Below are 14,641 nucleotides of genomic sequence, written 5' to 3'. Positions count from 1 at the left end.
ATGTTCTATATGTTATAGTTATTTGAATGACTCTTACCATAATATGTTACGTTAACATACCAGGCACGTTCTCAGTTGGTTATTTATGCCTCATATAACGAACACTTATTCAGCCTGTTGTTCACTATTCTTTATTTATTTTAAATTGCCTTTCAAATGTCTATTCTTGGTGTTGGGTTTTATCAAATAAATGTCCCCAAAAATGCGACTTATACTCCAGTGCGACTTATATATGTTTTTTTCCTTCTTTATTATGCATTTTCGGCAGGTGCGACTTATACTCTGGTGCGATTTATACTCCGAAAAATACGGTAAACACTATACCTTTTTTTTTTTTTAAACAAATCTTATTACATTTACAATTTGCTAGTATTGTTGTAAATCAGATAATGTATTAATAAATCTGTGTTATTGAATGCTAAATACAAATGAACAAAAATACAATTTTGCAAGAAAAACTGGTTTTCAACATTTTTTCATCAACAGGCAAGTGATTTTTCCGTCTGTAGTCGGAAATCCGTCTCTTTTTATCTTTGTAAAAATATATTTTCAGTTTTTCTTAGTTTTTCCGACCTGTTGTTTAAATCTTGATCCGTCTCTTTGTCATACCTGCCAACAACTAAGGTTTTCCCGTAATGGAGTATGATTTTTTAATAATCCAGTGGTAAAAACTATGCTTTTTCATTAAAAATTATTAACTTAAAAATCGAAGCTACTTAGCGAAGCAACTCCACAGGCAGGGGACAAAATATACGGTAACAATCTATGATAATTGGTTGGTTTACGTATAAAAAAAATTCCATGATTGGTTGGTTGGTTTACTGTGATGAGTCACGATTGGTTAAGATTAGGGCAAAACATTACGGACAGGCCAATCAGAGGCAAGAAGGGAAATCACAACAGACATCCCAAATGACGACGAGAGAGTCTGAGAGGAGAAGAAGGAATATTCAAACGGCTGATTTATATATTAAAAAAAAGAGGAAGGCGGCATAGGGATTATTTTCCTTAGCGATGTAGACGACGTCCAGGAAACCCGCAATGTGTCTACTTGACCACATTTGGACAAATGTATGCGTCAGGATAAAAACAATGGCCAAAACATTCATTTTAGTTGTTTACCATGCAAGCCCAAATCAAAACTGCTCTCGACATGAAAACGTGGAATACACATTTACATGATTGTGGCAGACATGTGATGACTTTTGCTACAGAATAGCCTGTCTAAATGCAATTTGTTTTTTCATTTTCATTGGTGTTTTACAACAAGACAGTAGCTGACATTTTGATCATTATTTCTACTGTTTATATTGTGACATTGAACAGATGAATCATTTTGAAACATGAACAACATGAATGAAAGATATTTGTTATTCCATTCTACAAATGGCTATTCGGATAAACATTGTTTGTAGTCCTTATGATGTTTGCATTTGGAAATTGGCTATAAAATCCAAGCTGCTCAGAAATGTGCCAAGTAATGAGTGAATGAACCAAAGTAATGTGTAAATAATAGGGGTGTAACGGTACGTGTATTTGTATTGAACCGTTTCAGTACGGAGGTGTCGGTTTGGTTTGGAGGTGTACTGAACGAGTTTCCACGCGGACATATTAAGTAGCGTAACGCACGTTGTGTAAAAAATGCACACCGAGGCACAACACACGGCATGCTAGCAGCTAACGGGCTACGATAGACTGACCATATGTCCACTTTTCCCCGGACATGTCCTGTTTTGTGGAGCTGTCAGGGCGGAGTTTCTTAAATGCCTCGAATGTGCGGCATTTTGAGTTAGGGTTGCGTGTATTTTCAATGTACGTTCAGGGTTAAAGGGGAACATTATCACCAGACCTATGTAAGCGTCAATATATACCTTGATGTTGCAGAAAAAAGACCATATATTTTTTTAACCGATTTCCGAACTCTAAATGGGTGAATTTTGGCGAATTAAACACCTTTCTAATATTCGCTCTCGGAGCGATGACGTCACAACGTGACGTCGCATCGGGAAGCAATCCGCCATTTTCTCAAACCACCGAGTCAAATCAGCTCTGTTATTTTCCGTTTTTTCGACTGTTTTCCGTACCTTGGAGACATCATGCCTCGTCGGTGTGTTGTCGGAGGGTGTAACAACACGAACAGGGACGGATTCAAGTTGCACCAGTGGCCCAAAGATGCGAAAGTGGCAAGAAATTGGACGTTTGTTCCGCACACTTTACCGACGAAAGCCATGCTACGACAGAGATGGCAAGAATGTGTGGATATCCTGCGACACTCGAAGCAGATGCATTTCCAACGATAAAGTCAAAGAAATCTGCCGCCAGACCCCCATTGAATCTGCCGGAGTGTGTGAGCAATTCAGGGACAAAGAACCCCGGTAGCACGGCAAGCAATGGCGGCAGTCTGTTCCCGCAGACGAGCGAGCTAAACCCCCTATCGACCCTAGCTTCCCTGGCCTGCTGACATCAACTCCAAAACTGGACAGATCAGCTTTCAGGAAAAGAGAGCGGATGAGGGTATGTCTACAGAATATATTAATTGATGAAAATTGGGCTGTCTGCACTCTCAAAGTGCATGTTGTTGCCAAATGTATTTCATATGCTGTAAACCTAGTTCATAGTTGTTAGTTTCCTTTAATGCCAAACAAACACATACCAATCGTTGGTTAGAAGGCGATCGCTGGCTGTCGTGTCGTTTTCGTCGGTTTCGCTTGCATACGGTTCAAACCGATATGGCTCAATAGCTTCAGTTTCTTCTTCAATTTCGTTTTCGCTACCTGCATCCACACTACAACCATCCGTTTCAATACATTCGTAATCTGTTGAATCGCTTAAGCCGCTGAAATCCGAGTCTGAATCCGAGCTAATGTCGCTTTAGCTTGCTGTTCTTTCCGCCATGTTTGTTTGTGTTGGCATCACTATGTGATGTCACAGGAAAATGGACGGGTGTTTATAACGATGGTTAAAATCAGGCACTTTGAAGCTTTTTTTAGGGATATTGCGTGATGGGTAACATTTTGAATAAAACTTCGAAAAATATAATAAGCCACTGGGAACTGATTTTTAATGGTTTTAACCCTTCTGAAATTGTGATAATGTTCCCCTTTAAGAAGGGGTTAAAAACAAAGCAAATTGTGCGTGCAGCGGCATTCGTGAGGGAGGGGCAGAGACGGAGAGAGCAAGAGAGGTATGATAAACGTGCATGCGTCGCCAGGCTCTGCTGAGAGACATTTTAAATCCATAGATTTATCTGATTATTTTTTTTTATTATCTATAGCAGGGGTGTCAAAAGTGTGCCCCGGAGGCCATTTGCAACCCACAGCGAATGTTTTAAAGGCCCACGGCACATTCTAAAAATGCTATTAAAATAAACAAAAACATAACAAAAGAGAAATAAAAAAGCTTAAAGGTTAAATGTAATTTAGAAAAAGTTGCAATGTTGACTAATAAAACAAAGCTACTTTTTTTTCTTTCAAACTGTCATTGCTCAAAACATAATATTGAATCAAAATCAATGTTATTATGAATTATTGACCTATCCAAGGTTCCCATTACTTCACATCAAATATTCCACTAAGAAAAATATTTTTGGTGGAAGATTTTCCAAATTTGGTAAATAAATAACCCAAAAATGTATATTTTGTTGTTTTCTTACTGTACCGAAAATGAACCGAACCGTGACCTCTAAACCGAGGTACGTACCGAACCAAAATTTTTGTGTACCGTTACACCCCTAGTAAATAATGTAAATAACTAGATCATGGGTCGGCAACCTTTACCAGTCAAAGAGCCATTTTGACCAGTTTCACAAATTAAAGAAAACAATGGGAGCCACAAAAATCTTTTGAAATTTAAAATGAAATAACACTGCATGCAAAGTTTTTTTTTTGCTTTGTGCTATGTAAACCAGGGGTCTCAGACACGCGGCCCACACCTTAATATGAAAATTGAATGTTAGTGCGGCCCTCGACTTTTATATGATTGGCGCTTGACAGCGTCATACTTGCCAATCCTCCCGATTTTACCGGTTGACTAAGAATTTCAGAGCAATTATTCTCTCAAACGTGCCGTGATGGTACAGCATTTAGCGCCCACTATAATCAGCGTGCCGGCCCAGCCACACGTTGTATGCGGCTTCTGCTTGCTCACGTAAGTCACAGAAAGGCATACTTGCTCAACAACCACACAAGTTACACTGACGGTGGCGGTATAAAAAACTTTAACACTCTTACTAATAATGCGCCACATTGTGAACCCACACCAAACAAGAATGACAAACACATATCGGGAGAACATCTGCATCGTAACACAACAGAACAAATAGCCAGAATCCCATGCAGCCCTAACTCTTCTGGGCTACATTATACACCTCCGCTACCAAACCCCGCCCACCTCAACAGAAGGGGGGGGGGGGGTTTGGTGGTAGCAGGTGTGTATAATGTAGCCCGGAAGAGTCAGGACTGCATGGGATTCTGGGTATTTGTTCTGTTGTGTTTATGTTGTGTTAAGGTGCAGATGTTCTCCCGAAATGTGTTTGTCATTCTTGTTTGGTTTTGGTTCAAAGTGTGGCGCATTATTAGGAAGAGTGTTAAAGTTGTTTTATATGGCCACCGTCAGTGTAACCTGTGTGGTTGTTGACCAAGTATGCCTTGCTGTGACTTAAGTGAGCAAGCAGAAAATGCATATAACAAGAGGCTGGGCTGTCATGCTGTTAATACAGATTGTAGAGGGCGCTGAATGCTGTACCATCATGGCACACCCTTATTATTATTGTAAGGGTGAAAATCGGAGAATATTAATTCCGGTAGTTTTCTGCGAGGCACTGAAATCCGGAAGTCTCCCGGGAAAATCGGGGGGGTCGGCAAGTATGCAGCTGAGCCGCATCAGAGTGATCAAAGAGCCGCGGGTTGCCGACCCCTGAACTAGATGAACCATCTGTGTCGGAAAAACCAGGAGCTTCGGGGGGTGCCTGACCCCCGACTTAATTGCTGTCTTTTTCATTAAGTTCAAATCACATGCCTGCACCAAGTACCGCCTCAGAAAACTCTCCAAGTACCGCCATGATGACCAAGATTAGAATACAGTGCCATAGTAGGCCTAAGTATTCATTAAAAACAAGGCAAAGGTTTTATTTAACCTGAGTATTTTAAATTGTGGCCACTGTAACATTGTACACAGTTTGAATATTTATGATTTTTTGACATAACACTAAATGGAGCCTGCGTGCCACAGTTTAAGAATCACCGAGTTGAGAGAATCCTCGCCATTTTGTCTAAATCAGTGGTTCTTAACCTTGTTGGAGATACCGAACCCCACCAGTTTCATATGCGCATTCACCGAACCCTTCTTTAGTGAAAAATAAAATGTTCATTGTTTTTCAAAATCAAGACAAAGTTATGTTTTTTTTTTTAGTGGTGCACAAAATGAACCGTGCATCAACATCACCTTGTTCAAAGAACAAAACCAACACAGTGCATAAACTCACAACAAATTACACACTTGCAAATCAGTCTGACTTCTGCTGTTGCCGTATCCATAAAGCCGATAGGGAGAAGTTTTTATTTACACGATGGGTGTGTCTTGACCTCCACCGAACCCCTGAGCCCGACTCACCGAACCCCAAGGGTTCGATCGAACCCAGGTTAAGAACCACTGGTCTAAATGCAGCTGTTGTGGGATGTTGAAACCTTAAAATGTTACAACGCTACCAACACTAACAATAAAACGTCTTACATTCGTGGTATTTAACCCTACGGGGATTCACATGGCCCCATTCGTCATGGTTATCATAACACATGAAACGTGACAAATTTGGGTGGGGTGGGACTTTTTAAAAATGTGTTTTATGTCAATTCCAACGTTGACCACAACATCGGTTGTATATGTAGGGTGGCTCTTTCCATCCTTTTCAGAAGACTGCATTGCAAAATGATTAACCGACCCCCCTCAAGCAAGATCCACCCAGGAATGGGGCCATATGAATCCCTTCCCTACTGTACGTTTTACAAAAAAGGTGGCTAATGCACAATCACTAAACAAAAGCAATTACTACTAATGGCTCCCATTTACAAGATTTGGGTGTTTGCCCTCAAACTTTGTAAAGTGAAAAATAAACGATCCCAAACTTATTTTGTAACAAGAACAAGAAAAATAAATTATGGCAAAACCTTTGCCAGCTTCTCTTTCTCTCTCTCTCGTTATTGTTTTCCTTTGAACAACACGCCCACGTAGGTCACATCACTAATAGGTGGACCACTCTCATGTGTGCCCTGCTGCGCTTATTTTCCTCACCACACCAATCATCGAAGCAACAAGATACAAATAGATGAGTTTTTCTAAACATTTACTCAATGAATAATTGCAGCTCTAATTGGGACACAGCTGTGTGGTAAAGACTTGGCAGCTGACCAACTGATCACCCATCACTTAAAAAGGCAAATCCGGTCCCATGATCGGAATGGGGACATCGCTAACAACAACAATAATGATAGCAGCAATAGAAAAATTGTTTTTAACTGGCAAGCCGAAGCACACCGTCGAGTGACAGCAGATTATTAACAGCTGTCATTTTGAAGACCTGCTGCAAAATGAAGGTAAGTTCTTAAAAACAGCTCCACACTTCTGCCACACAGAAGATCCGTGACGAGCATTCTTAGAAACACAAGATGGCTCCTAAGATAGAATTTGCTGTTTTTAAGAACCAACTGCAAAAACGCTAAACAAAGGGCTCGACATATTGGGATCTTTGACTAGTGTTTTGTTGTCACTCCTTAAAAATAAAATAAACACGGGCAGGAGCACTCTGCTGTTTTTAACAACCTACTGCTGAATGAAGGCATCTCTGCAATACTGCCACACAGAGGATCTTTGATTAGCATTTTTGCAGTAGGTTCTTAAAAACAGCATTGCTCTTCTGCTCTGTTTTGAAGAACACACTGCGAAAATGCTAATCAAAGTGCTCTTGTTATATGTATATGTTATATGTAGGGATGTCCGATAATATCGGACTGCCGATATTATCGGACGATAAATGCTTTAAAATCTAATATCGGGAATTATCGGTATCGGTTTCAAAATTATCGGTATCGGTTTCAAAAAGTAAAATGTATGACTTTTTAAAACGCCGTTGTGCACACGGACGTAGGGAGAAGTACAGAGCGCCAATAAGCCTTAAAGGCACTGCCTTTGCATGCCGGCCCAATCACATAATACCTACGGCTTTTCACACACACAAGGCGTACCTGGTCAACAGCCATACAGGTCACACTGAGGGTGGCCGTATAAACAACTTTAACACTGTTACAAATATGCGCCACACTGTGAACCCACACCAAACAAGAATGACAAACACATTTCGGTAGAACATCCGCACCGTAACACAACAAACACAACAGAACAAATACCCAGAACCCCTTGCAGCACTAACTCTTCCGGGACGCTACAATATACCCCCCCCACCCCACCTCAACCCCGCCCACCTCAACCTCCTCATGCTCTCTCAGGGACAGCATGTCCCAAATTCCAAGCTGCTGTTTTGAAGCATGTTAAAAAAAATAATGCACTTTGTGACTTCAATAATAAATATGGCAGTGCCATGTTTGCATTTTTTTCCATAACTTGAGTTGATTTATTTTGGAAAACCTTGTTACATTGTTTAATGCATCTAGCGGCATAATAATGTGTTAATTCCATGACTGTATATATCAGTATCGGTTGATATCGGAATCGGTAATTAAGAGTTGGACAATATCGGAATATCGGATATCGGCAAAAAAGCCATTATCGGACATCTCTAGTTATATGTTATAGAGAGGATCTTTCACTAGCATTTTTGTTGTCACTCTTAAAAAAAAAAACAGTAGAGCGCTCCTGCCATAAAGGAAGTCCAATATGGCTACTTTGTAGCAAACAGAGAGATTTGTCTGACGAGTGATATCAAGGGTTATCCATCCGTCGCGTTCCCAGACATGTCGAACTATGTGGTGCTCCATACATCATTCTACACGACAAAACAGATGAAAACTTGGAAAAACATGGAGGTCTACAACTTCTTTGTGTGTGACTGGAAGAAGGAAAGTGGTATCAAAGCTCTCTTGGGTAAATCATGCATCGTTTTTGCTCGGGTAAGTTTGCATTTCATGATCTAACTTCGCGTCTACCACCATGTTTGTTGTTGCTGTTGTTAAACGCCCTTTTACGAGTACTTAACTAATCTCTTAACAGCTCAGTGACCTTGTGGTTAGAGTGTCCGCCCTGAGACTGGGAGGTCGTGAGTTCAAACCCCGGCCGAGTCATACCAAAGACTATAAAAAATGTGATCCATTGTCTCCCTGCTTGGCACTCGTCATCGAGGGTTGGAATTGGGGGTTAAATCACCAAATGATTCCCGAGCGCGACACATGCTGCTGCTCACTGCTCCCCTCACCTCCCAGGGGGTGAACATGGGGATGGGTCAAATGCAGAGGACACATTTCACCACACCCAGTGTGTGTGTGACAATTGTTGAGACTTTAAATTTAACTTTTTAACTAACTTCTGTGGTAAAAGCCCAACTCTTTTGGGTTTTGGTCAAATTTGCTTTCTTTTATTTAGACTCTTCGAATCGGTGCTTTATGGAACACTCGTGGCAAAAATGAGTTTTAGAAACTAAAAGAAAACGTTAAAACACAAATAATATCAAGATAAATGGGAAATACTAAACGTTAAAATTAAAAAAATCAAACTAACATTTAACGAAGTGATCACTGCAAACTCGAGCGTTCTTCGACTCTGCTCCCTTGGATTGGAGTGCGTGCTACTATTCTGTCGTCTTTCGTAAAATTTCTGACTTTTCCGCCCTTCTTGATCATCTCTCGGTGAACTTTGATCCTTTTTGCGTTTTAAACGGTTCCAACAGCCTGAAACAATTTAAGCATAAGGCATTTATTTCTCTTTGAGGCAAAAAGGCTCCAAGAACGCTATGACGCTAGGAGGGGCGGCATAGCTCGGTTGGTAGAGCGGCCGTGCCAGCAACTTGAGGGTTGCAGGTTCGATTCCCACTTCCGCCATCCTCGTCACTGCCGTTGTGTCCTTGGGCAAGACATTTTAACCACTTGCTCCCAGTGCCACCCACACTGGTTTAAATGTAACTTAGATATTGGGTTTCACTATGTAAAGCGCTTTGAGTCACTAGAGAAAAGCGCTATATAAATATAATTCACTTCACAATTCACTTCACTATGACAACAGACGCTTGCTCACCCACCATTTTGAGTTTCGCATAGTTAATGAGCCGGAGGTGACGTCATGTGAATACAACCTATAGAGCAGGGGTTCTTTACCTTTTTGACCTCGGGACACAACTTTTCCACTACAGAGGGACCCAGGGCCCACTCAATTATTGACACTGAATTAGTGATCTTACTCTTGATCTCACCCTATTGGGTCAAAATGATCACAAGAATAGTGAGCAAAAATCCCAAAATCACACAGGGGGACCTAGTGAATGATGTGCAGATTGCTGGGACCAAAGCAGGACCAGTCGTGTGCCCCTGCTTAAGCCCAGGTCCGTCTGAAGTTTGCTAGAGAACATTTGGATGATGGATGATCCAGAAGTGTATTGGGAGAATGTCATATGGTCAGATGAAACCAAAATATAACTTTTTGGTGAAAACTCAACTTGTCGTGCTAGGAGGAGAAGGAATGCTGAGTTGCATCCAAAGAACACCATACCTACAGTGAAGCATGGGGGTGGAAACATCATGTTTTAGGGCTGTTTTTCTGCAAAGGGACCAGGACGACTGATCCGTGTAAAGGAAAGAATAATAATCAGCAAGGTCATTGAAGATGAAACGTGGCTGCGTTTTTCAGAATAACAATGATCCCAAACACACCGCCCGGGCAACAAAGGAGTGGCTTCGTAAGAAGCATTTCAAGGTCCTGAAGTGGCCTAGCCAGTCTCCAGATTTCAACCCCATAGAAAATCTTTGGTGGAAGTTGAAAGTCCGTCTTGCACAGCGACAGCCCCAAAACATCACTGCTCTAGAGATCTGCATGGAGGAATGGGCCAAAATACCAGCAACAGTGTGTGAAAACCTTGTGAAGACTTAGAGAAAACGTTTGGCCTCTGTCATTGCCAACAAAGAGTATACAACAAAGTATTGCAATTAACTTAGTATACCTATGAGGAAAATTACAGGCCTCTCTCATCTTTTTAAGTGGGAGAACTTGCACAATCGGTGACTGACTCTATACTTTTTTAATATTAATGTAATGGATATATAATTAATATAATTGCATATTATGACTCTGTGAAAGTTTGCCTCCTACCTTGTTTACTTCCGTGACGACCTCCTTAACGTTTTGTAATCGATTAGAAATATCAAACAGCTAAAATGTGCCAAACATGGATAAGTGTGGAGAGTGTTTGGCATTTGGCCCTCTGATCCTTAACTTTCTAAAAATGTCAAAATGCCCCCCAGGCATCGTCAAAGATTCCCAGTTAAATTTTATGCGTTCATAAATTTACCGCAGACAGAGTCCTTCTGCCCGAAGTAGGCGGCATCAAAGAGATGGTCGGCTGTTTTCTCAAAGGACGCCAGCATGAGAACGCTCTCCTTCATCTTGGCCAGGCCGAATCTAGTAATTCCGAGTATCTCCCCCTGTGAGGGGACAGAAGGAAAGTGAGATGCCTAATGAGTGAAGGACAAAGAGCAGCGATGATGTGTCCTGCTACCTTATAGGACATGAGGTCGGCTAAAAGCATGACGTGCCGCCGGTCGATGCTCATGCCGTGGTTGACCATAGTGTACTGGATCTCATTAATGATGGTAGACCTGGCAGCTTCAATGCCAAGAGTCTTCTCCACCTGCAAGAGATGTTTTTTTGTTTTGTTGGTTTTTTTACAAACAATACAACATCGCTCCTTTTGTAGAGCGGCTGCTTGTTGAATACGCTCGCACCTCGAATGTGTTGTTGGACGTGGTCCTGCTTCCGTTGACGCCGTGGGTGGCCATGACGGCTCGCATGTTGTCCCCTTCCACCAGCAGCTTGTACTGGTTCGTGCCGCTCTGCTCGTCGATGTGGATGACGGCACGGGCGACCTCGGGGATTCCTTGAACCACCACCTTTCAGTCCAGGTTAAGTCCCACAAAAGATAAGATTTACACCAGGAATCTCTTGACTAACTCCTAATTGTTGTTTTTCCAAGTGAAATGTAATCAAAACATTATTTTTAAGGCTTTAACATCCCAAAAATATTGCATTTAGACCAAATTTAGCAGGAATCTCAAACTCTAGGTAATTTTTCTAGCAAAATGTAATCAAACCAATATTTTTAAGGCTGCAACTTCCCACTAAAGTTGTGTTTAAACCAAAATTACCAGTGGCATTTAGTTGATGTTCTAGTAGTTTGTTAATGAAAACATATTGTTTATTGTTAGCTTCATCTAATTTCAGACATTTTACAGTTTTTAACGCTCCGCAAAAATTTTATTTGGAAAACATTTTACCTGGAACCTTCATGTCCTGGTACTTTGATGTCTAAAACAACCAAAATATGATATTGTCTATTGTTAGCAATGCTAGTGTCATAAAATTCTAAATACTCTTTAAGGTTTCAACATCCCACAAAAGTTGCATTTAGACCAAAATTACCAGGAATATTTTAAATACTAGTTGTTAATTTATTCAAACCAATATTTGTAAGGGTGCAACTTCCCACAAAAGTTGTGTTTAGACCAAAATTACCAAGAACATTAGTTTACGTCCTGGTAATTTGTTAATATAATGATCGAAAACATTCAATTGTTTATTTAGCGTCATCATATTTGAGACATTTAAAAGGTTTTAAGGCTCCAGAAAAATTATATTTAGAAACAAAAAAATACCAGGGACTTTTGTGTCCTGGTATTTTGTTGTTTAAAGGAACCACACAATTAAATTGTCTATTGTTAGCATTGCTAGCGTCATCAAATCTTGGGAACTGCATTTTTTATTTTTGCCTATCGTTCACAATCATTATGAAAGACATGATGGATAGATTTTTTAAAATATGAAATAAATGTAAATAAAAGTCCGCTTACAACCGAGCCAATGGGAGCTCTACTATTCCACCGATAAAATCAGAAAAATAACCATTCAAAAAGCGCCAAAAACACTCAATTTACATTTCATGACTTGAATGTTAACCAAGTATTAGTGATATTGTTATTATGAGTGCTAACAAAGACGAACTATTTATGGCAGCAACGTGATCACTTCCGTGTCTCCCTATGTTTTACATCATCGAGTGGTTTGCTTTTTCCTCGCTGCCCTGCTCCCTGTAAGTTTATTGTAGATCATAACTCATGCCTCTCACCTGTTAAGTAGATGGCTGAGAATTTAATCCGACAAGTTGGGACACTTTGACCGCCATTTAGAACCTGGAAATGGCAAGAACGACACAAAAAGAAGCTTGTTCCCCCCGACCCCCACCCTATTTCTTCGCGAGGATTATGAGACATTTTTAATCTAAATGGGAATATATGAACATCCTAGCAGTCGGCATCCTAATGACAGCAGACATTGTACAATAAGCGATGTTTTATTATATCAGTGATGAAGAAAAAAGCAAATGTGATGCAATTTTGAAATTAATGAGCCGCGTATGATTAAAATTATTAAAACATGTAAATATTAAATGTTCTTATAAATGTGCTGGTTACTACTTTACATATATACTTACATCGTATATATAAAACCTTAATGGAGGTGTTTGGATGTTTTAGGGGCTCTATAGGCAGAAATGAACGGCTCCCATAGGCTCCTTTGTAAACTGACTTTTGATCGCATTTATTTAATATTTAGAATGCAAAAAAAAAAACATCCGTCATCATGATTGTGAACGGTAGACAAAATTCCAATAGTGCAGTTCCTTTTTAAGGTTTCAACATCCCACCAAACTTGTATTTAGACCAAAATTACCAGGAACTTTTAGCTCTTTGCAGCTGTTTAAAACAATTGTATTGAGACAAAACTTGCCAGGAACTTTTATGTACTGGTGATTTGTTGTTTAAAGGAACCAAAACATTCAATTGTCCATTGTTAGCATTGCTAAAGTAAATTACATTTTACAGATATTTGCGGTTTCCACATCCCACAAAAGTTTTTAGACCAAATTTACCAGGAATTTCTTGCTCCAAGTCTTTTCTTTTTAAAACTACAAAAACATTCTATTGTCAGCGTTCCGAGCCTTATATAATTGAACAGATAATCTTGAGATTGTTTCAGCCCATAAAATTTGCAATTGAATCAAAGTTACCAGGAACTTTTTGCTACTCGACCCAGAGGTCTGACACTTTTTCTCACATATATATATATTTTATAAAGGTAATTATTGTTAAATGGTGGGCTAAATATGATTGAATATTGTTGCATTAAATTTCATTTAATAAAGTAATAATATTTGTAGACTCGAGCATTGATCTGTATTAAGTTCTGTTGTTTTGTATTAATTTATTACCGTGGATGGAACTTGAAAAGGTGACTCTTCAGCAATGTTCTGAAGTGTGTTCTCACCTTTGGTAGTTCCTGCTTCAGCGACTGCATCACATAGTACATGGAGCTCTTGTTGTTTTCTCGCGGCGACACGCACACCACGGCCTCGCCGTGCACCGCGACGTCACCTGGTTTCACTCGCAGTTTGGACATGCAGATGGAGTAGCGCACAGTCTCTGCATTCACCTGGGAGAGGGAAACATTCAACTCTTCAGAGGTCCTTTAAATATATTTTAAATATCCCACAAAAACTGATGGAAAATAATTAGCATACAATTACTATTACCACTATCTTTTGCTTTTTTTTTTTTTAATAATTATTACTATGCCCTGAGATGGGTCACTTATTGGCAGCAACATTTTTTTCATGCATTTTCCCTTCAGTGACCAAAATCTGCTGAAAATATTTAAACATTTATTTTTATTTTAAATGAGTCTGTTTTTTTTTTTTAACGACTGAAGCCTAAAACATCACTTATAATATAATCAATTACTGTATTGTTTTAAGGATTTTAACAAAGGCAGATAAAAGGTTAGTGATATTTTGCTGCATTCTTATAATGGGAAAAATGTCACGCCATCTGGTGGGAAAAGGCACATTTTATAATACAAAACAGTATTCTTCATTGTCCCACTTAGGGAAATATGTCTAAATGATAAACACAAAATATTGCATTAGTTTATTTTAAGATAAAATGAGGGATCGAAAATGTGTTTAAGGGGAATTTTTTTGCCAGGAGGAACAAATGTGGCACATTTTGTGTAGCATTGCCATTATAAAGCTAATTTAAAGATTGCCAACTTTGATGATATTTATTCATCACAAAGTGGCAGAAAAAGTACAACAATGTCCGAAAAATGTGTATGTGACTTGCCATACCTCAAGTCGCAGTAGTCTTATTCTCTCCAGGGACAATTTGACGAGGATGAAACAGTCGTCTGGTAGAAAAACTTCTTCAATGTATTCAGAAATCTGCAGGGAGCACAGCATACTTCTTTGTGTCCTTATAAGTCTGAAACACACAAAGCCAAGATAATTGGCAGATTGGGATACATCACCTCGCCTAAGAGCGTTTTCTCGATCCTCCCCTTCACCAGGCGCCCAAAGTCGGCGTCGTCTTCCACGTCC

At 39.8% G+C, this 14,641-nt stretch overlaps 1 protein-coding gene across 1 annotated transcript in view; it reads right to left on the bottom strand.

Annotated features, from left to right (window-relative positions):
* The window catches only part of polr3a (polymerase (RNA) III (DNA directed) polypeptide A), a 55,657-nt gene that overhangs the window by 512 nt on the left and 40,504 nt on the right, over nt 1-14,641 (bottom strand). Inside the window, exons 25-30 of the mRNA XM_061966592.2 lie at nt 14,572-14,641; nt 14,393-14,485; nt 13,534-13,698; nt 10,938-11,102; nt 10,712-10,843; nt 10,505-10,637 (exon numbers count right to left, since the gene is read on the bottom strand). The exon at nt 14,572-14,641 is cut by the window's right edge and continues 24 nt beyond it. Of these exons, the coding sequence (XP_061822576.1) occupies nt 10,505-10,637; nt 10,712-10,843; nt 10,938-11,102; nt 13,534-13,698; nt 14,393-14,485; nt 14,572-14,641 (758 nt within the window). The remainder of the gene's footprint in view (nt 1-10,504; nt 10,638-10,711; nt 10,844-10,937; nt 11,103-13,533; nt 13,699-14,392; nt 14,486-14,571) is intronic.

The sequence above is a fragment of the Nerophis lumbriciformis genome, linkage group LG11, assembly GCF_033978685.3.
Source record: "Nerophis lumbriciformis linkage group LG11, RoL_Nlum_v2.1, whole genome shotgun sequence".
NCBI classification, from domain to species: domain Eukaryota; kingdom Metazoa; phylum Chordata; class Actinopteri; order Syngnathiformes; family Syngnathidae; genus Nerophis; species Nerophis lumbriciformis.
Note: the sequence above shows the minus strand (reverse complement) of the source record. Positions and strands in the feature narration are given on the sequence as shown.